This window comes from Elephas maximus, chromosome X, assembly GCF_024166365.1.
Source record: "Elephas maximus indicus isolate mEleMax1 chromosome X, mEleMax1 primary haplotype, whole genome shotgun sequence".
In the NCBI taxonomy this organism is placed as follows: domain Eukaryota; kingdom Metazoa; phylum Chordata; class Mammalia; order Proboscidea; family Elephantidae; genus Elephas; species Elephas maximus.
Window position 1 is genome coordinate 86822947 of NC_064846.1, and position 23322 is coordinate 86846268.

At 38.7% G+C, this 23322-nt stretch overlaps 1 protein-coding gene across 1 annotated transcript in view; it reads right to left on the reverse strand.

Annotated features, from left to right (window-relative positions):
• Positions 1–677: 677 nt before the first annotated feature.
• The window catches only part of TENT5D (terminal nucleotidyltransferase 5D), a 29651-nt gene continuing 7006 nt past the window's right edge, over positions 678–23322 (reverse strand). Inside the window, exon 2 of the mRNA XM_049871968.1 lies at positions 678–1889. Within this exon, the coding sequence (XP_049727925.1) occupies positions 698–1870 (1173 nt within the window). The 5' untranslated portion in view covers positions 1871–1889 and the 3' untranslated portion in view covers positions 678–697. The remainder of the gene's footprint in view (positions 1890–23322) is intronic.

Sequence of the window (23322 nt, forward strand, 5' to 3'; positions counted from 1 at the left end):
TCGCATTTAGAGTTTGTCATTCTCATTCTTTTCAACTAATTTAGGGGAATAAATGAAGAAACCTGTATAAAAATGGTCACAGTACTGATTGTACAGCTAGATGGTATTATTTTTCAGATCCATAGATTGAACTAAATGTCTTATTTGACAGATGAGAAATTATTAATGCCCAGTGTTTTCTAGAAGCATTTTTTTTCAGTGTTCCTTTAAACTGCAGTTGGCTTTTGTACCCAATTCAATTGGGAAACAAATGCTTGCAAAATCCAGGGTTTTAATGTCTTCTGAGTCAGTTGTCTTTGAAATTAGGCATTTCTGTTAAACACTGAAAATTCAGTTACAGTATTACTGGAAAAATTGAAGTTAAGGTAACAAAGGCATTTGAATATAAACATTTCTGGCACTTCATTGTACCTCTGGATTTTAAATGTCTATTCTTTTATATTTTAATCAAAGATGTAGACTTCTATATTGTATTTGTTACAACAAATTTGAAAGTCATTTTAAGTAGTCAGCAAGGTTTGAAAATCATTTTAAGTGGTCCGTTACAGATATCACATTTAACTGTGATGGTTTAAAGCTGTAATCGATGGATTGTACACACAAAATAAAAATAGATCTTGAATTTTATGATTTGGAAACTTGCTTTAAGAGGTATTTAATTAAAGCCAAGTTTCTGTTGTGTGTATGTGTGTTTTTTTTAAACCATACCATTTGGCACATGTAGGTGCAGTGGATGGTATGGCTGGAAAAAAATGGGTGGTGGACCAGATGTTACATAATAAGTAGGGTAACTTCCCTCAGCAACAAAGAATGGAGCAGGCTGATAAAAGCAAGTTACATTGTCTGTACTGGGTAGGATATTCTGTTCTCCAAGTACTTTTAAAGCCATAAGGGTGATCATGTTAAGAGTCTGTCTTCTTTCATGACTCATGAGGCAAACAGTGCTTTCATTCACAACTCCACGCAAGGTCATAAGGTAGTCATACTTGCTCTTTTCTTCACCTATGAAATGGTTGCGGAGGTATGACTCAATCTTCTTTTGCTGTTCTTCTACGTCAGGAAAATCAATGAAGAATCTAGAACACATATAACGTTCCAGGGTCTTGATTTCTGTTTCACAAGCTGGCCTGAAGTCACGAACCAGCAAGTTGCTGTACTTGAGAAGGCCACCACCTCTAATCTCTTCAGGTTTTCTGGTAGATATAAGCTTATACTGCAAATGTGTCATTGCTTCCTGGAAGTCTCCATACATGCTTTCAGCTACCACAACAGGATAGGATTCTTGCGTAAGTTTAGCACTTTTGTCACTGTAGAAGTCTAACATGGGATCCAGAATGATTTGAAAGGAATCAACACTAAATTCAAATTGTCGTCTGAGTGAATTCACAAATTTTAGTTCTACATTCTTCCCAGTGTTGTTTGAAAGAGAGATGAGACTCCAACGATCATGCTTATTGCAAACTTTGACCATCTTCTGCACATAAGCCTCTTTCATGGTCTTTGGGGTGATCTTTTCCTTTTTAACACCTTTTGGCAAAAAGTCGAGTAGACAACCTAGAACTGAATCCTTAACAACCTGAAATTCTTGATCACATGGAAGTTCAACGCCAAAAATAACATCCAAATCCTTATAACTGATTCCATTATGGCTTGCAAGTATGTAACTTGCTGTGGAACCATTCAGTCGGGTATCTTTAACAATAATTCCTTGCTGTATGAGTTGGTCTTTCACAATATGAATGATATCTTTTGGTTTTACCTCCAGGGTGGGAAAATTTCCCCTTCCATGAATTGGAATTACTTCCTCTAACACTTGATCTAGTGTTATAACTTGATCCCAAGTGAGAGAGCTGAATCTGATTTCAGACATTTTGAAGCTGGTAGATCAACTAGAAAGCAAACAAAATATTGAGAGGAAATGTTAACATTTTAAAAACAGTATATACCTAAAGCATATGAAACAGTTAACTAAAAACAGACATACCCTCAACATAAACCAAACTAATGAAAATACTAGGGAGTAAATTACCAATGTATCTAATTATGTTTAAATCTAAAAGTGAAATAAAATCCACAATGATTATATCAAAACTGTTAAATCCATTGATGTATGCAAACATATATATTCTCAGGGATTAGTTGTGGTTGTAATAATTGTAATGCTTACTGATGCAAAATGGTGGCCTTTCTTAATCTTTTCTCATGTAAATATAATTATAGTATTTGGTGGTACTAAATTTGTTCACAAAATAATCATGATACATTTATTAAGGTTAAACAAACAAAAAACAAACCTACTGCTATCGAGTCGATTCTGACTCATAGCAACCCTGTAGGACAGTAGAGCTTACCCAGAGGGTTTCCAAGGCTATATATCTTTACAGAAGTAAACTGTCACATCTTTCTCCCATAGAGCAACAGGTGGTTTTGAACCACCAACATTTTGGTTAGCAGCTAAGGGCTTTAGCCACTGTATCATCAGAGATCATGTTTGCATGTGTTCTTACAGCCATATTTAGCTGTTGGGATGTAGGCGTGGAACATGTAAAAAGTTGAATTTAACTGGGCTTGCATTTTGCCATGAAAATATGGTGGAGGGAAAGAAGGGTAAACATCTCGAGTGTATTCAAGTGAATGATTTTACTGATGGACTATGGAGCCTAGACTGGGTAAGGAAGAAAATGAGGACACAAGGTCATGAGTGACAGTAAAAAGGAGGTATATTTAGTAGATGGAATAACATAATATTTAAACAATATATAGAATCTTTAACATAAAAGCATTAGGAATTCTTACATACACTACTCACTTTCACATATATAACTGCTCTTATTCTAAAGAATATTATTGGAGTTCTCTACTAGACTAGGAATTTCTTGAATTCCTGGAGAATAAGGATAGTATCGAATTCATCACCTCTTCTATGTGCCCAGTATCCATTTAAGAAATGTTGGTTAAATGAAATAATGGATGTCACTTTATTTCTTTATTTTTAAAATTTTTATTGTGCTTTAAGTGAAAGTTTACAAGTCAAGTCAGTCTCTCTTAAAAAATTTATATACACCTTGCTATATACCAGGAAACCCTGGTGCCGTAGTGGTTAAGTGTTATGGCTGCTAACTAAAAGGTCAGCAATTCAAATCCGCCAGGCGCTCCTTGGAAACTCTATGGGGCAGTTCTACTCTGCCCTACAGGGTCGCTATGAGTCAGAATCGACTCGACGGCAGTGGGTTTTATATACCCCAAGTTGCTCTCTCCCTAATGAGATAGCACATTCCTTCTCTCCACCCTCTATTTTTGTGTCCATTCAGCCAGCTTCTGACCCCCTCTACCTTCTCATCTCCCCTACAGACAGGAGCTGCCTACATAGTCTCATGTGTCTACTTGATCCAAGAAGCTCACTCCTCACCAGTATCATTTTCTATCCTATAGTCCAGTCCAATCCCTGTCCAAAGAGTTGGCTTTGGGAATGGTTCCTGTCTTGAGCTAACCATGACCTCCGGGGTCCTTCTAGTCTCAGTCAGACCATTAAGTTGGTCTTTTTAGGAGAACCTGAGGTCTGCATCCCATTGCTTTCCTGCTCCCCCACGGGCTCTCTGTTGCATTGTCCCCTGTCAGGGCCATCATCGGTTGTGGCCGGGCACCATCTAGTTCTTGTGGTCTCATGCTGATGTAGTCTCTGGTTTATGTGACCCTTTCTCTCTCTTGAGCTCATGATTACCTTGTGTCTTTCATGTTCTTCATTCTCCTTTGCTCCAGGTGGGTTGAGACAAATTGATGCATCTTAGATGGCCACTTGCTAGCATTTAAGACCCCAGACACAACTCTCCTAAGTGGGATGCAGAATGTTTTCTTAATGGATTTTATTATGCCAACTGACCAAAACGTCCCCTGAAACCATGGTCCCCAAATCCCTGCCGCTGCTACTCTTGCCTTCGAAGCATTCAGTTTATTCAGGAAACTTCTTTGCTTCTGGTTTAGTCCAGTTTTGCTGAGCTCTCCTGTATTGTGTTTTCTTTCCCTTCACCTAAAATAGTTATTTCCTACTATCTAATTGGTGAATACCCCTCTCCCTCCTTCCCTCCCTCCCCACTCTTGTCACCATCAAAGAATATTTTCTTCTCTGTTTCAGCTATTTCTCGAGTTCTTATATATTTGTCGTTTTGCAACTAATTTCACTCAGCATATGCCTTCCAGACTCCTCCATGTTATGAAATGTTTCACAGATACATCATTGTTCTTTATCGATACGTAGTATTCCATTGCGTGAATATACCATAATTTATTTATCCATTCATCCGTTGATGGGCACCTTACTTACTTCCATTTTTTTGCTATTGTAAACAGTGCTGCAATGAGCATGGATGTGCATATATCTGTTCGTGTAAAGGTTGTTAATTCTCCAGGATATATTCCAAGGAGTGGGACTGCTGGATCATATGGTATTTCTATTTCTAGATTTTTAAGGAAGCGCCAGATCGATTTCCAAAGCGCTTGTACATTTTACATTCCCTCCAGCAGCGTATAAGTGTTCCAGTCTCTCCACAACCTCTCCAACATTTATTATTTTGTGTTTTTTGGATTAATGCCAGCCTTGTTGGAGTGAGATGTAATCTCATTATAGTTTTGATTGCCATTTCTCTAATGGCTAAAGATAGTGAGCATTTTCTCATGTATCTGCTACCTACCTGAACGTCTTCTTTAGTGAAGTGCCTGTTCACATCCTTTGCACATTTTTTTTAATTGGGTTGTCTTTTTGCAGTTGAGTTTTTGCAGTATCATGTAGATTTTAGAGATCAGACGTTGATTGGAAATGTCACAGCTAAAAACTTTTTCCCACTATGTAGGTAATCTTTTTATTCTTTTGGTGAAGTCTTTGGATGACCATAGGCGTTTGATTTTTAGGAGCTCCCAGTTATCTAGTTTTTCTTCTGCATTCTTAATAATGTTTTGTATACTGTTTATGTCATGTATTAGGGCTCCTAGAGTTGTCCCTATTTTTTCTTCCATGATCTTTATCTTTTTAGATTTTATATTTAGGTCTTTGATCTATTTTGAGTTAGTTTGTGTGCAGGGTGTGAGGTATCTGTCTTGTTTCATTGTTTTGCAGATGCATATCCAGTTATGCCAGCACCATTTGTTAGATTGTCTTTTCCCCATTTAACTGACTTTGGACCTTTGTCAAATATCAACTGCTCACATGTGGATGGATTCATGTCTGGATTCTGAATTCTGTTCCAGTGGTTTATATATCTGTTGTTGTACCAGTACTACGCTGTTTTGACTACTGTGGCAGTATAATAGGTTCTAAAATCAGGTAGTGTGAAGCCTCCCACTTTGTTTTTTTTCAGTAATGCTTTTACTTACCCGGGGCCTCTTTCCCTTCCATATGAAGTTGGTGACTTGTTTCTCCATCTCATTAAAAAATGTCGGTATTTAGATCAGAATTGCATTGTATCTACAGATTGCTTTTGGTAGAACAGACATTTTTACAATGTTAAGTCTTCCTATGCATGAGCAAGGGAAGTTTTTCCACTTATGTAGGGCTCTTTTGGTTCCCTGCAGTAGTGTCTTGTAGTTTTCTTTGTATAGGACTTTTACATCTCAGAATCGATGCGACGGCACTGGTTTACTGGGTTAAGATTTATTCCTAAGTATTTTATCTTCTTGGAGGCTACCGTAAATGGTATTGATTTGGTGATTTACTCTTCTATGTTCTTTTTGTTGGTGTAGAGAAATCCAACTGATTTTTGTATGTTTATCTTGTATCTTGATACCCTGCTGAACTCTTCTGTAAGTTTCAGTAGTTTTCTTGAGGATTCTTTAGGGTTTTCTGTGTATAAAATCATGTCATCTGCACACAGAGATACATTTACTTCTTCCTTACCAATCTGGATGCCCTTTCTTTGTTTCACTAGCCTAATTGCTCTGGCTAGAATCTCCAGATTTTTTGGGTAGAACCTCCAGCACAATGTTCAATAAGAGTGGTGATAAAGAGCATCCTTGTCTTGTTCCTGTTCTCAAGGGGAACGCTTTCAGACTCTCTCGATTTAGGATGATGTTTGCTGTTGGCTTTGTATAAATGCCCTTTATGATGGTGAGGAATTTTCCTTCTATTCCTATTTCACTGAGAGGTATATCATGAATGGGTGTTGAACATGGTCAAATGCCTTTTCTACATCAACTGATAAGAACATACGGTTCTTTTATTTTATTTATATGATGGATTACATTAACTGTTTTTCTAATTTTGAACCATGCCTGCATACCTGGTATGAATCCCACTTGGTCATGGTGCATTATTTTTTTGATATGTTGTTGAATCTTATTGGCTAGAAATTCTGTTGAGATTTTTGCATCTAAGTTCATGAAGGTTATAGGTCTATAATTTTCTTTTCTGCAGTGTCTTTACCTGGTTTTGCTATCAGGGACATGCTGGCTTCATAGAATGAGTTTGGTAGCATTCTATCCTTTTCTAGGCTCTGAAATAACTTTAGTAGTTGTGGTATTAACCTTCTCTGAAAGTTTGGTAGAACTCTGCAGTAAAGCTGTCCAGACCAGGGCTTTTTTTTTGTTGGGAATTTTTTGATTACCTTTTCAATTTCTTCTTTTGTTATGGGTTTATTTAGTTTTTCTACCTCTGTGTTACTTTAGGTAGGTAGTGTGTTTCTAGAAATTCATCCATTTCTTCTAGGTTTTCAAATTTGTTGGAGTACAATTTTTCATAGTAATCTGATACGCTTCTTTTCATTTCTGTTGTGTCCGTTGTGATATCGCCCATCTCATTTCTTATTTGGGTTATTTGCTTCCTCTCCTGTTTTTCTTTTGTCAGTTTGGCCAATGGTTTATCAATTTTGTTAATTTTTTCAAAGAACCAGCTTTTGGTCTTGTTAATTCTTTCAATTGTATTTCTGTTTTTCATTTAGTTCTGCTCTAATTTTTATTATTTGTTTTCTTCTGGTGCCTGAGGGTTTCTTTTGTTGCTCTTTTTCTATTTGTTCAAGTTATAGGGATAATTTTTTGATTTTGGCCCTTCTATTTGTATGTGTGCATTTGTTGATATAAATTGACCTCTGACCACTGATTTACCTGTGTCCCAAATTTTCTTACAGGAAGTGTTTTCATTCTCATTGGATTGTATGAATTTCTTTATTCCATCCTTAATGTTTTCTACAACCCAGTCGTTTTTGAGCAGGGTATTGTGCAGTTTCCAAGTGTTTGATTTCTTTTCCCTGCTTGTTCTGTCATTGATTTCTACTTTTATGGCCTTATCGTCAAAGAAGATGCTTTGTAATATTTCAATGTTTTGGATTATGCTAAGGCTTGCTTTATGACCTAATATGTGGTCTATTCTAGAGAATGTTCCATGTGTGCTGTAAAAGAAAGTATACTTGGCTACTGCTGGGTGGAGTGTTCTGTATATGTCTATGAGGTCAAATTGGTTGACTGTGGCATTTAGATATTCCATGTCTTTACTGAGCTTATTTCTGGTTGTTCCATCCTTCACTGAAAGTGGTGTGTTGAAGACTCCTACTATAATTGTGGAGCTGCCTATCTCACTTTTCAATGCTGTTTGAGTTTGTTTTATGTATCTTGTAGCCCTGCTATTTGGTGCATAAATTTTAATATGGTTATATCCTCCCGATATATCGTCCCTTTAGTCATTATATAGTGTCCTTCCTTATCCTTGTGGTGGATTTAACTTTAAAGTCTACTTTGTCAGAAATTAATATTGCCATTCCTGTTCTTTTTTTATATATAATTTTTATTATGCTTTAAGTGAAAGTTTACAAATCAAGTCAGTCTTTCACATAGAAACTTATATACATCTTGCTACATACTCCCATTTACTCTCCCCCTAATGAGACAGCCCGCTCTCTCCCTCCACTCTCTCTTTTCATGTCCATTTCACCAGCTTCTAATCCCCTCTACTCTCTCATCTCCACTCCAGGCAGGAGATGCCAACATAGTCTCAAGTGTCCACCTGATGCAAGAAACTCCTCACCAGCATCCCTCTCCAACCCGTTGTCCAGTCCAATCCATGTCTGGAGAGCTGGCTTTGGGAATGGTTCCTGTCCTGGGCTGACAGGTCTGGGGGCCGTGACCACCGGGGTCCTTCCAGTCTCCGTCAGACCATTAAGTCTGGTCTTTTTATGAGAATTTGGGGTCTGCATCCCACTGCTCTCCTGCTCCCTTAGGGATTCTCTGTTGTGTTCTCTGTCAGGGGAGTCATTGGTTATAGCTGGGCACCATCTAGTTCTTCTGGTCTCCGGATGATGTAGTCTCTGGTTCATGTGGCCCTTTCTGTCTCTTGGGCTTGTAATTACCTTGTGTCCTTGGTGTTCTTCATTCTCCTTTGATCCAGATGAGTTGAGACCAATTGATGCACCTTAGATGGCTGCTTGCTAGCGTTTAAGACCCCAGATGCCACTCTTCAAAGTGGGATGCAGAATGTTTTCATAATAGATTTTATTATGCCAATTGACTTAGAAATCCCCTGAATTCATGGTCCTAAACCCCTGCCCCTGCTACACTGGCCTTTGAAGCATTCAGTTTATTCAGGAAACTTCTTTGCTTTTGGTTTAGTCCAGTTGTGCTGACCTCCACTGTACTGTGTGTTGTGTTTCCCTTCACCTAAAGTAGTTCTTACCCACAAATTTAGTGAATACCCCTCTCCCACCCTCCCACCCTCCCTCCTCTCGTAACCACAAAAGAATGTTTTCACTCAGCTTAAACTAGTTGTCAAGTTCTTATAATAGTGGTCTTATACAATATTTATCCTTTTGCAACTGACTAGTTTCACTCACCATAATGCCTCCCAGGTTCCTCCATGTTATGAAATGTTTCACACATTCCTCACTGTTCTGTATCGATGCATAGTATTCCATTCTGTGAATATGCCATAATTTATTTATCCATCCATCCGATGGGCACCGTGGTTGCTTCCATCTTTTTGCTATCGTAAACAGTGCTGCAATAAATATGGGTGTGCAAATATCTGTTCGTGTAAAGGCTCTTATTTCTCTAGGATATTCCAAGGAGTAGGATTGCTGGATTGTATGGTAGTTTTATTTCTAGGCTTTTAAGGAAGCGCCAAATCGATTTCCAAAGTGGTTGTACTATTTTACATTCCCAGCAGCAGTGTATAAGTGTTCCAAAAACCCCACAGCCTTTCCAACATTTACTATTTTGTGTTTTTTGGATTAATGCCAGCCTTGTTGAAATGAGATGAAATCTCATTGTAGTTTTGATCTGCATTTCTCTAATGGCTAATGATTGTGAACATATCCTCATTCATCTGTTAGCTACCTGAATGTCTTCTTTGGTGAAGTGTCTATTCATATCTTTTGGCCAATTGTTAATACAGTTATTTGTCTTTTTGTAGTTGAATTTTTGCTGTATCATGTAGATTTTAGAGATCATATGCTGATCAGAAATGTCATAGCTTAAAACTTTTTCCAGTCTGTAGGCAGTCTTTTTACTCTTTTGATGAAGTCTTTGGATAAGCATAGGTGTTTGATTTTTAGGAGCTCCCAGTTATCTAATTTTTCTTCTGCATTCTTAATAATGTTTTGTATATGGTTTATGTCATGAATAAGGGCTCCTAACATTGTCTCTACTTTTTCTTCCATGACCTTTATTATTTTAGATTTTATATTTAGGTCTTTGATCCATTTTGAGCTCCTTTTTGTGCATGGAGTGAGGTATGGGTTTTGTTTCATTTTTTTTGCAGATGAATATCCAATTATGCCAGCACTATTTGTTAAAAAGACTGTCTTTTCCCCGTTTAACCATTTTGGGGCCTTTGCCAATAAAGAATGTCTTTGGGATTTTGATCGGAATTGCATTAGATGTATAGATCGCTTTTGGTAGAACAGACGTTTTTATAATGTTAAGCCTTCCTATCCATGAGCAAGGTACGTTTTTCTTTTGGTTTCTTGCAGAAGTGTACTGTAGTTTTCTTTGTATAAGTCTTTTACATCTCTGGTAAGATTTATTCCTAAGTATTTTATTTTCATTGATTTGGTGATTTCCTCTTCCATGTTCTTTTTCTTGGTGTAGGGGAATCCAACTGATTTTTGTATATTTATATTGTATCCGGACACTCTGCTGAACTCTTCTATGAGTTTCAGTAGTTTTTTGGAGGATTCCTTAGGGCTTTCTGTGTATAAAATCATGTCATCTGCAAATAGAGATACTTTGACTTCTTCCTTACCAATCTGGATGCCCTTTATTTCTTTATCTAGCCTAATTGCTCTGGCTAGGACCTCCAACACAATGTTGACTAAGAGCGGTGATAAATGGCATCTTTGTCTGGTTCCCGATCTCAGTGGGAATGCTTTCAGGCTCTCTCCATTTAGGGTGATGTTGCCTGTTGGCTTTGTGTAAATGCCCTTTATTATGTTTAGGAATTTTCCTCCTATTCCTATTTTGCTGAGAGTTTTTATCATGAATGAGTGTTAAACTTTGTCAAATGCCTTTTCAGCATCAATTGATAAAATCATGTGATTCTTGTCTTTTGTTTCATTTATGTGGTGGATTACATTAATTGTTTTTCTAATGTTGAATCATCCCTGCATACCTGGTATGAACCCCACTTGGTCACGGTCAATTATTTTTTTGATATGTTGTTAATTCTATTGGCTAGAATTTTGTTGAGGATTTCTGCATCTACGTCATGAGGGATATAGGTCTATAATTTTCTTTTCTTGTGGTGTCTTTACCTGGTTTTGGTATCAGGGATATGGTGGCTTCATAGAATGAGTTTGGTAGTATTCCCTCCTTTTCTATGCTTTGAAATACCTTTAGTAGTAGTGGTGTTAACTCTTCTCTGAAAGTTTGGTAGAACTCTGCAGTGAAGCCTTCTGGACCAGGGCTTTTTTTTTGTTGGGAGTTTTTTGATTCCCTTTTCAATCTCTTCTTTTGTTACGGGTCGATTTAGTTGTTCTTTCTTTGTGTTAGTTTAGGTAGGTACTGTGTTTCTAGGAATTCATCCATTTCTTCAAGGTTTTCAAATTTGTTAGAGAAGAATTTTTCATAGTAATCTGATATGATTCTTTTCGTTTCAGTTGGGTCTGTTGTAATATCGCCCATCTCATTTCTTATTCGGGTTATTTGCTTTCTCTCCTGTTTTTCTTTTGTCAGTTTGGCCAGTGGTTTATCAATTTTAGTGAGTTTTTCAAAAAAACAGGTTTTGGTCTTGCTAATTCTTTTAATTGTTTTTCTGTTTTCTATTTCATTTAGTTCAGCTCTAATTTTTATAATTTGTTTTCTTCTGGTGCCTGTGGGTTTCTTTTGTTGCTCCCTTTCTATTTGTTCAAGTTGTAGGGATAAGTCTTTGATTTTGGCCCTTTCTTCATTTTGGATGTGTGCATTTATTGATATAAATTGGCCTGTGAATACTGCTTTTGCTGTGTCCCAAAGGTTTTGACAGGAAGTGTTTTCATTCTCATTGGATTCTCTGAATTTCTTTATTCCATCCTTAATATCTTCTATAATCCAGTCTTTTTTGAGCAGGGTATTGTTCAGTTTCCAAGTGTTTGATTTCTTTTCCCTGCTTTTCCTGTTATTGATTTCCACTTTTAGGGCCTTATGGTGAGAGAAGATGCTTTGTAATATTTCAATGCTTTGGATTCTGCTAAGGCTTGCTTTATGACCTAATATGTGGTCTATTCTAGAGAATGTTCCATGTGCACTAGAAAAGAAAGTATACTTGGTTGCTTTTGGTTGGACTGTTTTGTATAGGTCTATGAGGTCAAGTTGGTCGATTGTGGCATTTAGATCTTCCGTGTCTTTATTGAGCTTCTTTCTGGATATCCTGTCCTTCACCGAAAGTGGTGTGTTGAAGCCTCCTACTATTATTGTAGAGCTGTCTATCTCTCTTTTCAATGCTGATAAAACCCGTTGTTGAGTTTTTTTTTATTATCTTGCAGCCCTGTCATTGGGTGCATAAATATTTAATATGGTTATATCTTCTTGGTGTATTGTCCCTTTAATCATTATCCTTTGTCCATTGTCCTTCCTTATCCTTTCTGATGGGTTAATTTAAAGTCTATTTTGTCAGAAATTAATATTGCCACTCCTGCTCTTTTTTGATTGTTGTTTGCTTGATATATTTTTTTCCATCCTTTGAGTTTTCGTTTGTTTTGTGTCTCCATGTTTAAGGTGTGTCTCTTGTAGGCATCATATAGACGGATCTTCTTTTTTATTCCATTCTGCAACTCTCTGTTTCTTTATTGGTTCATTTAGTCCATTTACATTCCAGGTAATTATGGATAGGTATGATTTTTTTAATGAATTTAGTGCTATCAATTTGATGTCTTTTTTTTGTGTATTGTTGAGAATTTTTTTCCCTCTTAATTTTATGTTCTGAGTAGATTATCTTTATATATACTGTCCTTTCCTCATATTTGTTGTTGATTTTGTTTCTGCTGAGTCTGTATTTGTTTCTTGTATTTTATTTTGATGTGTAGGATAGTTTGCCTCCTTTGTGGTTACCTTATTATTTACCCCTATTTTCCTAAATTTAAACCTAACTTTTATTTCTTTGTATTAGCGTATCTTCGTCTGCATGTGGAAGGTGTATGATTACATTTCTTAGCCCGTATTTATTATTCTAATGTTGTCTTCTTTAAAATAATAACATTGCTGTTACCCTGTTTTGAGCTTTTTTTGTTTGTTTGTTTGTTAATTACCTTGCTTTGTTTCTTTTTTTTTTTTTTTTGGATTTCTCTGTCTGGGTTGGCTTCTGGTTGCTTTGCCCAATTTTCTAGTCTTGGGCTGATACCTGATATTTTTGATTTTCTAACCAAAGAACTCCCGTTAGTATTTCTTGTAGTTTTTTTTTTTTTTTTTTCAAATTCCCTAAACTTGTGTTCATGTACATGTCTTAATTTCACCTTCACATTTGAGACAGTTTTACTGGATATATGTTTCTTGGCAGGCATTTTTTTCCTTCAATTTTTTAAATATGGCATCCCATTGCCTTCTTGCCTGCATGGTGTCTGCCGAGTAGTCCGAGCTTATTTTTATTGGCTCTCCTTTGTAGGTGACTTTTCGTTTATCCCTTGCTGCTCTTCAAATTCTCTCTTTATCTTTGGTTTTGGCAAGTTTGAGTATGATATGTCTTGGTGACTTTCTTTTGACATCTACCTTATGTGGAGTTTGATGAGCATCTCGGATAGATTATCTTCTCATCTTTCACGATATCAGGGATGTTTTCCGCCAACAAATCTTCAACAATTCTCTCTGTATTTTCTGTTATCCCTCCGTGTTCTGGTACTCCACTCGTAGGTTATTTCTCTTGATAGAGTCCCACCTGATTCTGAAGTTTTCTTCATTTTTTAAATTTTTTAATCTGATTTTTGTTCATATATATTAGTGCCACGTGATTCATCTTCAAGTTCTGAAATTCTAGCTTCTACTTGCTTAATTCTGCTCCTTTGATTTTCTATTAAGTTGTCTACTTCTGTAATTTTATTGTTAATCTTCTGAATTTCTGTTTGTTGCCTGTCTATGCATTTTTCCAGCTTATTAAACTTTTCATTATGTTCCTGAATAATCTTTCTAATTTCTTCAATTGCTTTATCTGTGTGTTTCTTCGATTGTTCTGCATATTGTCTCTTTTCCTTCTTGATGTCTTGAAGGGTTCTGTATATTAAACTTTTGTATTCTGCATCTGGTAATTCCAGGAATGCACTTTCATCTAGAATATCCCTGGATTCTTTGTTTTGAGAGCCTGTTGAGGTGATCATGGTCTGTTTCTTTATGTGACTTGATATGGACTGTTGTCTCTGAGCCACCTATAAGTTATTGTATTAGTTTATGCTTGCTTACTGTGTCACAGCTTCTTGCTTTGTTTTGTTTTGGTATACCCCTATGGGTTGCTTGAGTGAGCTAGCTGCATTATTTTGGCCTTTGGAGCTCTGATGTCCTGTCCCCAGGTGGCTAGAGCTGTTATCAGGTATATCAGTCTAGGAGTCCATTCTGTTTTCTTGTATGAATTCAGCTCAGGTTTCCAGGTAGGGGATCATCAAGTGTGTGGTACAGGTGCTGTCCTACAGTCTTAGAGGGGTAGGGGTTATTGGTTTATATACCGGTGTCTGATTGCAGCAGGGGGTCATACTCTGAACAAGGCAGGGGGCTGAGAGCTGACCCCCAAGTATCTCTGAGGAAAGCATGTCCCCATTCCCTAGAACGTGCAGGTGGGTAGGCTCTGCAGATGGACCATGGGCACCCAAAGTTTTTGGTTGTATGGACTGGGAAGTACCAGTTATCTTTGGACCCCTGTTGCAGGTGGCTGGGTGACCTGAGTGGAGCTACCAGTCCTTAGGTCCCTGATGTGGGTAGGTGAGGACCTTGTTTAACAGGCAAGGCAATGTCAAACATCAATTACCCACCTCTCCACCGCACAGCTGAAATGGTTAGAGTCTGCCAACAAGGGTCTATTCTCCCGAAATAGGCCCACACGTCCATGCAGAAGGGAAAGGTGCTCAAAGTCCACGGATGTTTTATGCCTGGACAGGAGACGCTTCTGTCCTGAACTGCCCTTGTTAGTGGAGCTACCAAATTATATTTTCCCCAAAATGCAAATTTTTTCCTTCCCCAAGACCGGGAGGATGGCTCTAGGTGCTCAACCGTGCCTGTCTCAGGCCCAGGGAATTCAGCAGCTGAAGCCGGTTTGTGGTGGTGGGTGCGTTAAAATATATGCAAATACTGAGCTTTTGCTGTGAGCGCTGTTCTTCTCAGGTTCCGGAGGTGTGAGTAGGCTGTGTGGCTAGCTGCTTCTCCCTGAGGGAACTGGCCGAATGGTAGTACCAGCCCGCTGCCGCTCCAGGAATGGTGCCTGAGGGCTCCCCGCGATTCAGGTCTGGTAACTCTTCTCTGCTTCTAAACGATCTCTTCCTCCCCTTGCCCCTCAGTTCATTTTCTAATCTTGCCTTTGAAGCTTAGGGCTCCCAGCTTGTCACAAATATACTCGTTTCACTTGTTTTTTCCAGTCTTTGTCGTAATGAGGGCTCGCTGGAAGTGTCTGTCTATTCCGCCATCTTGGCTCTGCCTACTCCGTGCTTTTTTGATTGTTGTTTGCTTGATATATTTTTTCCATCCTTTTTGTTTTACTTTGTTTGCATCTCTAAGTCTAAGGGGTGTCTCTTCCAGGCAGCATATACACGGATTGTGTTTTTTAAATCGAATTCTGCCAGTCTCTGTCTCTTTATTGGTGCATTTAGTCTATTTATATTCAGCGTAATTATGGATAGGTATGAGTTTAGTGGTGTCATTTCGATATCTTTTTTTCTCTGTTGTTGACAGTTTTTTTCCCACTTAATTTTTTGTCCTGGGTAGTTTATCTTTATATATTGTCTTTTCCTCTTATTTGTCATTGTTGATTTTGTTTCTGCTGAGTCTTTTTTTTTTTCTGTATTTTACTTTGATGAGTGGGATTGTTAGTCTCCTTTATGGTTACCTTAATATTTACCCTTATTTTTCTAAGTTTAAACCTAACTTTTTTTTTCTTTGTATCGCCTTGACTTCCTCTCCATATGAAAGGTCTATGTTAACCTTTCGTCCCTCTTTATTGTTTTAATGTTGTCTTCTTTTACATAATGGCATCGCTGTTTCCCTGTCTGGGGCATTTTATTATTTTGATTTATTTTTTGTGATTTCCCTATGTGGGCTGACATCTGGTTGCTCTGTCCTGTGTTCTAATCTTTGGTTGATGTCTGATATTATTGATTTTGTAACCGGAGAACTCCCTTTAGTTTTTGTTGTAGTTTTGGCTTGGTTTTTATGAATTCCCTGAACGTCTGTCTATTTGGAAATGTCCTAATTTCACCTTCATATTTGAGACAGTTTTGCTGGATATATGATTCTTGGCTAACAATTTTTTTCCTTCAATGCTTTATATATGTCTTCCCATTGCCCTCTTGCCTGCATGGTTTCTACTGAGTATTCTGAGCTTATTCTTATTGACTCTCCTTTGTAGGTGACTTTTTGCTTATCCCTAGCTGCTCTCAAAATTCTCTTTATCTGTGGTTTTGGCAGACTTTATTATAATATGTCTCAGTGACTTTGTTTTGTGATCTACCTTATGTGGATTTCAATGAGCATCTTGGATAGGTATCTTCTCATCTTTCATGATATCAGGGAAGTTTTCTGCCAACAAATCTTCAATTCTCTCTGTATTTTCTGTTATCCCTTTCTGTTCTGGTACTCCAATCAGTCGTAGGTTATTTCTCTTCATAGCCTCCCACATGATTCTTAGGGTTTCTTCATTTTTTTAAATTCTTTTATCTGATTTTCCTCCAAATATATTGGAGCCAAGTGTTTTATCTTCCATCTCACTAATTCTGCCTTCCACTTGCTCAGTTCTGCTCCTTTGACTTTCTATTGCGTTGTCTAATTCTGTAATTATGTTGTTAATCTTCTAAATTTCTGATTGGTGTCTCTCTGTAGATTCTTACAGCTTATTAAATTTTTCATTATGTTCTTGAATAACGTTTTTTAATTTCTTCAACTGCTTTATTTGTGTGTTCCTTGGCTTGTTCTACTTTTTGTCTTATCTCCTTCTTGAACTTATTCCTGATATCTTGGAGTTCTGTATATTAATCTTTTGTACTCTCCATCTGGTAATTCCAGGTAAGCACCTTCATCCAGAAGATCCCTTGATTCTTTGTTTTGAGAGCTTATTGATGCGATCATGGTCTGCTTTATGTGATTTGATATTGACTGTTGTCTCCGAGCCATCTATAAGTTATTGTATTAGTTTATTTTGTTTGCTTTCCATATCCTAGCTTCTCACTTTGCTTTATTTTGATATGCCCGAAGAGGCTGCTTGAGTGAGCCAGCTTGGTTATTTTTGCCTTTGAAGGTCTAACATCCTGTCACCAGATGGCTAGAGCTGTTATCAGGTATATGAGCCTAGGAGTCCATTCACTTTTCTTGTATGGATTCAGCTCAGGTGTCCAGGTGGTTGGTCATCAAGTGTGTTGTACAGGTTCTGTCCTACAGTCTTAGGAGGGCAGGAGTGATTCATGCACATACAGGCATCTGGTTCCATCAGGGGGTCACGCCCTGAAAAAGGCAGGGGGCTGACAACCACCCCCCCAAGTGTTTGTGAGGAAAGCATGTCCTGTTCCCTAGAGCGCACAGGTGGGTGGGTTCTGCAGATGGACCATGGGCACCCAATGCTATTGGTTGTAAGGACTGGGAGGTACCATTTATCTTTGTACCCCTGTCACAGGTGGCTGGGTGACATGGGTGGAGCCACCAGTTCTTAGGCCCCTGATGTGGGTAGGTGACAACCCTGTTTAACAGATGAAGTGGTGTCAAACATAAAACACCCACCTCTCCAGCACACAGATGAAACAGTTGCAGTCTGCCAACGAGGGCTGAGTCTCCTGAAATAGGCCCACACAGATCCACACAGGGGGGAAAGTTACTCAAAGTCCACGGACCATTTATGCCTGGACAGGAGTCACTTTTTTCCTGAGCTCCCCAGCTTAGTGGACCTGGCAGATTATCTTTTCTCTCAGTTGTGAATTTATCCCTTCTCCAAGGCCAGGACAATGGCTCAGAGTGCTGAGCAGGGCCTATCTCAGGCCCAGGGAAATCAAAAGTCAGTGAAGCTAGCTTGGGGGCTTGGGGTGTCCTGAAATATACGCAAGTACTTAGCTTTTACCAAGAGCACCATTCTTCTCTGGTTCCAGAGGTGTGAGTAGGCTGTGCGGCTTCCTGTCTCTCCCCGAGGAAACTGCGTCCAGAATGCTACCGCCAGCCCTGCTGCTGCCATTTCATGGAATGTTGCCTGAGGGTTCCCGTTTATTCAGGTCTGACAACTCCTCTCTGCTTCTGAACTGTCTCTCCCCTCCCCAGCCACTCAGTCTGTTTTCTTCTTGGCCCTTGATGTTCAGGGCTCCTAGCTTGTAATAAATATAGTCGTTTTACTTGTTTTTTCGGGTCTTTGTTGTAAGAGGGATCACTGGAAGCGTTTGAGTACTCTGTCATCTTGGCCCCACCCTCATGAATGTCACTTTAAAATGAAGAGTATACTACTAAATTTGTCCCCAAAATAAGAGCAAGAATATACAAAAGCATAAGGTTCCTGAGCTTTAAAAAATGTTTTATGCAGATGTGCAATACATGCTCAGAAAATTTTAAGATGGGGGTGTGTTAGGAAAGTAAAATTTTATAATGTATAATATAAAATTTTATAACTTAAAGTATAAATGTAATTAGATATAATTATACTATTATGTAATTATGTGCAAGTACAGTGATTACATGGATCTGCAAATACTCTATTAAGCTGTCTAAGCAAATAAATCTAGAATGTAAAGTTCATCATGGACATAGCTTTGGGGTTCAGCATTCTTTCCTAAATTTCAGAAATACAAACTATATGAAACTTAAAAGAGATTTATATAGACAGTATTCCTATTTAGACTGTCCAGGGAGTTATCAGAACAGAGTCTGAATAATTAAGATTTAGTGTTGTGTTTTCTGGGTATTGTCTGAGTAGACCAAGAACTAATAGAATAATCTTATCTGATATCTGTGAAACAAACTTAAATAGTTCATGTATTTTGCTAAAGACCCAATAAGAGATGGCAGATCTGTGTCAGTGAGAAGACTAAACCTATTCTGTTTTTCTACATGTAATCCCAATACATATGAATTATAGAGTCAATATTTATTTTTATGATGTAATGAAATGTCCCACATAATGGGTTGCCTGCTTTGTTTTAAGTACATCAATTACTAATGTCATTACAGTTTGATCACATATGTGAATATCCAAATCAATCTTTGAAGATGGGTGGGGTTGATGTGGAAACCCTGGTGGTATAGTGGTTAAGTGCTACAGCTGCTAACCAAGAGGTTGGCAGTTCAAATCCACGAGGCGCTCTTTGGAAGCTCTATGGGGCAGTTCTGCTCTGTCCTATAGGGTCGCTATGAGTCAGAACCAAGTTGACAGCAGTGGGTTGGTTTGGTTGGTTGGGGTTGATGTGACTTACAGATAAGTCCGTTGGATTTTTCTCATTCATCTATCAAGCAAAATGATTTATAGAGTGTCTTCGGGAGATCTGAAAGAGTAAGATGATTGTTATTGTTAGGTGCCATCCAGTTAGTTCTGACTCACAGCGATCCTACGTACAACAGAATGAAACACTGCCTGGTCCTGCCCCATCCTCACGATCATTGCTATGTGTGAGCCCATTACTGCAGCTACTGTGTCAATCTGTCTTATCAAGGACCTTCCTCTTTTTCGCTGACCCTCTACTTCACTAAACCTGATGCCCTTCTACAGGGACTAGTCCTTCCTGATAACATGTCCAAAGTACGTGAGATGCAATCTCGATAGCCTCCCTTCCAAGGAACACTCTGGTTGTACTTCTTCTAAGACAGACTTGTTTGTTCTTCTGGTGGTCCATGGTATACTCAATATTCTTTCCCAAACACCATAATTCAAAGGCTTCAATTCTTCTTCAGTCTTCCTTATTCATTGTTCAGTTTTCACATGCATATGAGGTGACTGAAAATGTCACGGCTTGGGTCAGGTGCATCTAAGTGTTCCAAGTGACATCTTTATTTTTTAACACTCTAAGGAGTCTTTTGCAACAGATTTGCCCAATGCAATATGAAGTTTGACTTCCTGACTGCTGCTTCCATGGGTGTTCATTGTGGATCCAAGTAAAATGAAATTCTTGATGATGTCAATCTTTTCTCCATTTATCATAATGTTGCTTATTGGTCCAGTTGTGAGGATTTTTGTTTTCTTTATGTTGAGGTGTAACCCATACTGAAGGCTGTAGTTTTTGATCTCATCAGTAAGTGCTTCAAGTCTTCTTTGCTTTCAGCAAAGTTGTGTCATCTGCATATCGCAGGTTGTTAATGAATCTTCCGCCAATCCTGATGCCACATTCTTCTTCATATAGTACAGCTTCGTGGATTATTTGCTCAGCATACAGATTAAGTATGATGAAAAGATACAACCTGACACACAACTTTCCTGATTTTAAACTATGCAGAATCCCCTCGCTCAGTTCAAATGACTGCCTCTTGGTCTATGTACAGGTTCCACATGTGCACTATTGTTTTTGTATTTCCATTCTTCACAATGTAATCCATAAATTGTTATGATCCACACAGTCAAAATACCTTTGCATACTCAGTAAAATACAGGTAAACATATTTCTGATATTCTTTGCTTTCAGCCAGGATCCATCTGACATTGGCAATGATATCCCTTGTTCCACATCCCCTTCTGAATCCAACTTAAATTTCTGGCAGTTCCCTGTCAAGGTACTGCTGCAACCACTTTTGAATGATCTTCAGCAAAATTTTACTTGTGTGTAATATTAATGATATTGTTGGACAATTCCTGCATTGAGTTGGATCACCTTTCTTTGGAAGGGGCACAAATATGGATCTCTTCCAGTCAGTTGGCCAGGTAGCTGTTTTCCAAATTTCTTGACATAGATGAGTACCTCCAGTGCTGTCTCCATTTGCTGAAACATCTCAACTGGTATTCCATGAATTCCTGAAGCCCTGTTTTTCATCAATGTCTTCAAGTGCAGCTTGGACTTCTTCCTTCAATAACACTGGTTCTTGATCATATGCTGCCTCATGAAATTGCTGAACATCGACCAATTCTTTTCGGTACAGTGACTGTGTATTCCTTCCATCTGCTTTGTATGCTTCCTGCATCATTCAATATTTTGCCCATAAAAAAAAAAAAAATCAAACCTGTTGCTGTTGAGTCGATTCCAACTCATAGCGACCTTATAAAATTTTGCCCATGGAATCCTTCAAAACTGCAACTCAAGGCTTGAATTTTTTCTTCAGTTCATTCAGCCTGAGAAATGCCAAGTGTGTTCTTCCCTTTTGGTTTTCTAACTCCAGGTCTTTGCACACTTCAATATAATACTTTCCTTTGTCTTCTCCAGTTGCCCTTTGAAATCTTCTGTTCAGCTTTTTTATGTCATCATTTCCTCCATTTGCTTTAGCTACTCTGTTATCAAGAGCAAGTTTCAGATCTCTTCTGACATCCATTTTGGTCTTTTATTTCTTTCCTGTCTTTTTAATGACCTTTTGCTTTCTTCATGTATGATGTCCTTGATGTCATTCTACAACTCGTCTGGTCTTTGGGCACTAGTGTTCAATGTGTCAAATCTATTCTTGAGATGGCCTCCAAATTCAGGTGGGATATACTCAAGGTCGTATTTTGGCTCTCGTGGACTTGTTTTAATTTTCTTCAGCTTCAACTTGAATTTGCCTATGAGCAATTGATGGTCCGTTCTGCAGTCGGTGCCTGGCCTTGTTCTGACTGACGACATTGGACTTCTCCATCGTCTCTTAAATTAACTACCTAACTGCTAAAATTCAAAAGTTCTTCAAATGAAGAGATAATAAATTCCACTTAATATCTTGGTTCCACTACAGGTATCAGAAGAGGAAGGAAGAAGATATAATTTTGTTTCCCAGGCAGAATCAAAGTGAGATCTTGCAAAGAATAACAGCCCAAAATTTAATTTTACATCTTCTAACTAGGAAGAAAACTGATCCTCAGTGTGTGACTATCAAGTTGATGTTTAATTACTTATGTCAGTGACTCCCAAACATTCTGGTCATCAAGCTGATGCTTAATTACTTATGTCAGTGACTCCCAAACGTTCTGGTCATCAGAATTAAGTACAGTCCTTTAAAAAATACACATATAGAATAGCGAGTTGAACTCAACTTGCTAACATGTGAGGAAATGGTATCTTGGTTGAGCAATATATTCAACTGTCAAAGCAAGAGCTTTAATAACAAGCTAGGTTATTACCTTTATCTACAACTACATAAACTTATTTTTTTAATTTAATGTTTTCCTATTGAGAGAGGTGGGGTTAAGATGGTGGAGTACTCAGATGCTTCCTGTGATCTTTCTTACAACAAAGACCTGAAAAAACAAGTGAAATGATTATATATATGACAAGCTAGAAGCCCTGAACATCAAAGGCAAAGTTAGAAAATTGGACTGAGTGGCAGGGGGAGGGAGAGACTGATCAGAAGTGGTGAGAAGTTGCCGGACCTGATTCAGCAGGACCCAGAGCCCCTCAGGCACGATTCCCTGGTGTGACCACAGCGGGGCTGGTGGTGTTCAGGATGCAAGTTCCTCAGGGAGAGATAGCAGGCCCCACAGCTACTCATGCCTCTGGAATGAGAGAACAGTGCTTTCGGCAAAAGCTAAGTACTTGAGTTTATTTTACTGTTCCCCCAGCCCCCAAGCTGGCTTCAGTGGCTGTCGATTTCCCTGGGCCTGAGATCGGTCTTGTTGCACATCCTGAGCCATTCTTCCAGCCTTGGAGAAGGAATAAATTAATAACTGGGGGAAAAGATAATCTGCCAGCTCCCCTAAGCTGGGAAGTTCAGGACAGAGGCAGCTCCTGTCCAGGCACAGTCTGCAGACTTTGAATAATTTTTACCCCTGCATGAACCTGTGTAGGCCCATTTCAGGAGCTTAGGCCCTTGTTGGCAGACTGCAATGGTGTATGTACTGGAGATCTGGCTTGAACTGTTACAGCCGTGTGGTAGAGCGGCGGGTTTTTGATGTTTGACACCGCTTTGCCTATTAAACAGGGTCCTCGCCTACCCACATCAGGGGACTGAGGACAGGTGGTTCCACCTACATCACCTAGCCACCCGCGACGGGGGTCAAAGGATAAGTGGTGCCTTCCAGTCCTTACAAACAAAAGCATTGAGTACCCACGGTCCTACTGGAGAAGCCACCAACCTGTGAGCTCTTGGAAACAGGGAGGCACTTTCCTCACAGACACTCAGGACAAAGTAGTCAGCTCCCTGCCTTGTTCAGAGCATGACCACCTGCTGCAACCAGATACCTGTGCATACACCAATCACCCCTGCCCCTCTAAGACTGTAGAAGAGAGCCTGCACCACACACTTGGTGACCGACTAACTGGACACCTGAGCTGAATCCGTACAAGTGAATGGACACCAAGGCTCATATACCTAGTAATAGCTCTAGCCATCTGGTGACAGGACATTAGAGTACTAAAGCCACAAATAATCAAGCTAGCTCTCTCAAGAATCATGTGGGGTTCTATCAAGAGAAATAACCTATGAGTGATTGGAGTACCAGAACCGGGAGGAGTAACAGAATATACAGAGAGAATTATGGAATATTTGTTGGCAGAAAACTTCCAAGATATTGTGAAAGATGAGAAGATATCTATCCAAGATGCTCATTGAACCCTACATAAAGTAGATCTCAAAAGAAAGTCACCAAGACATATTATAATCAAACTTGATAAAACC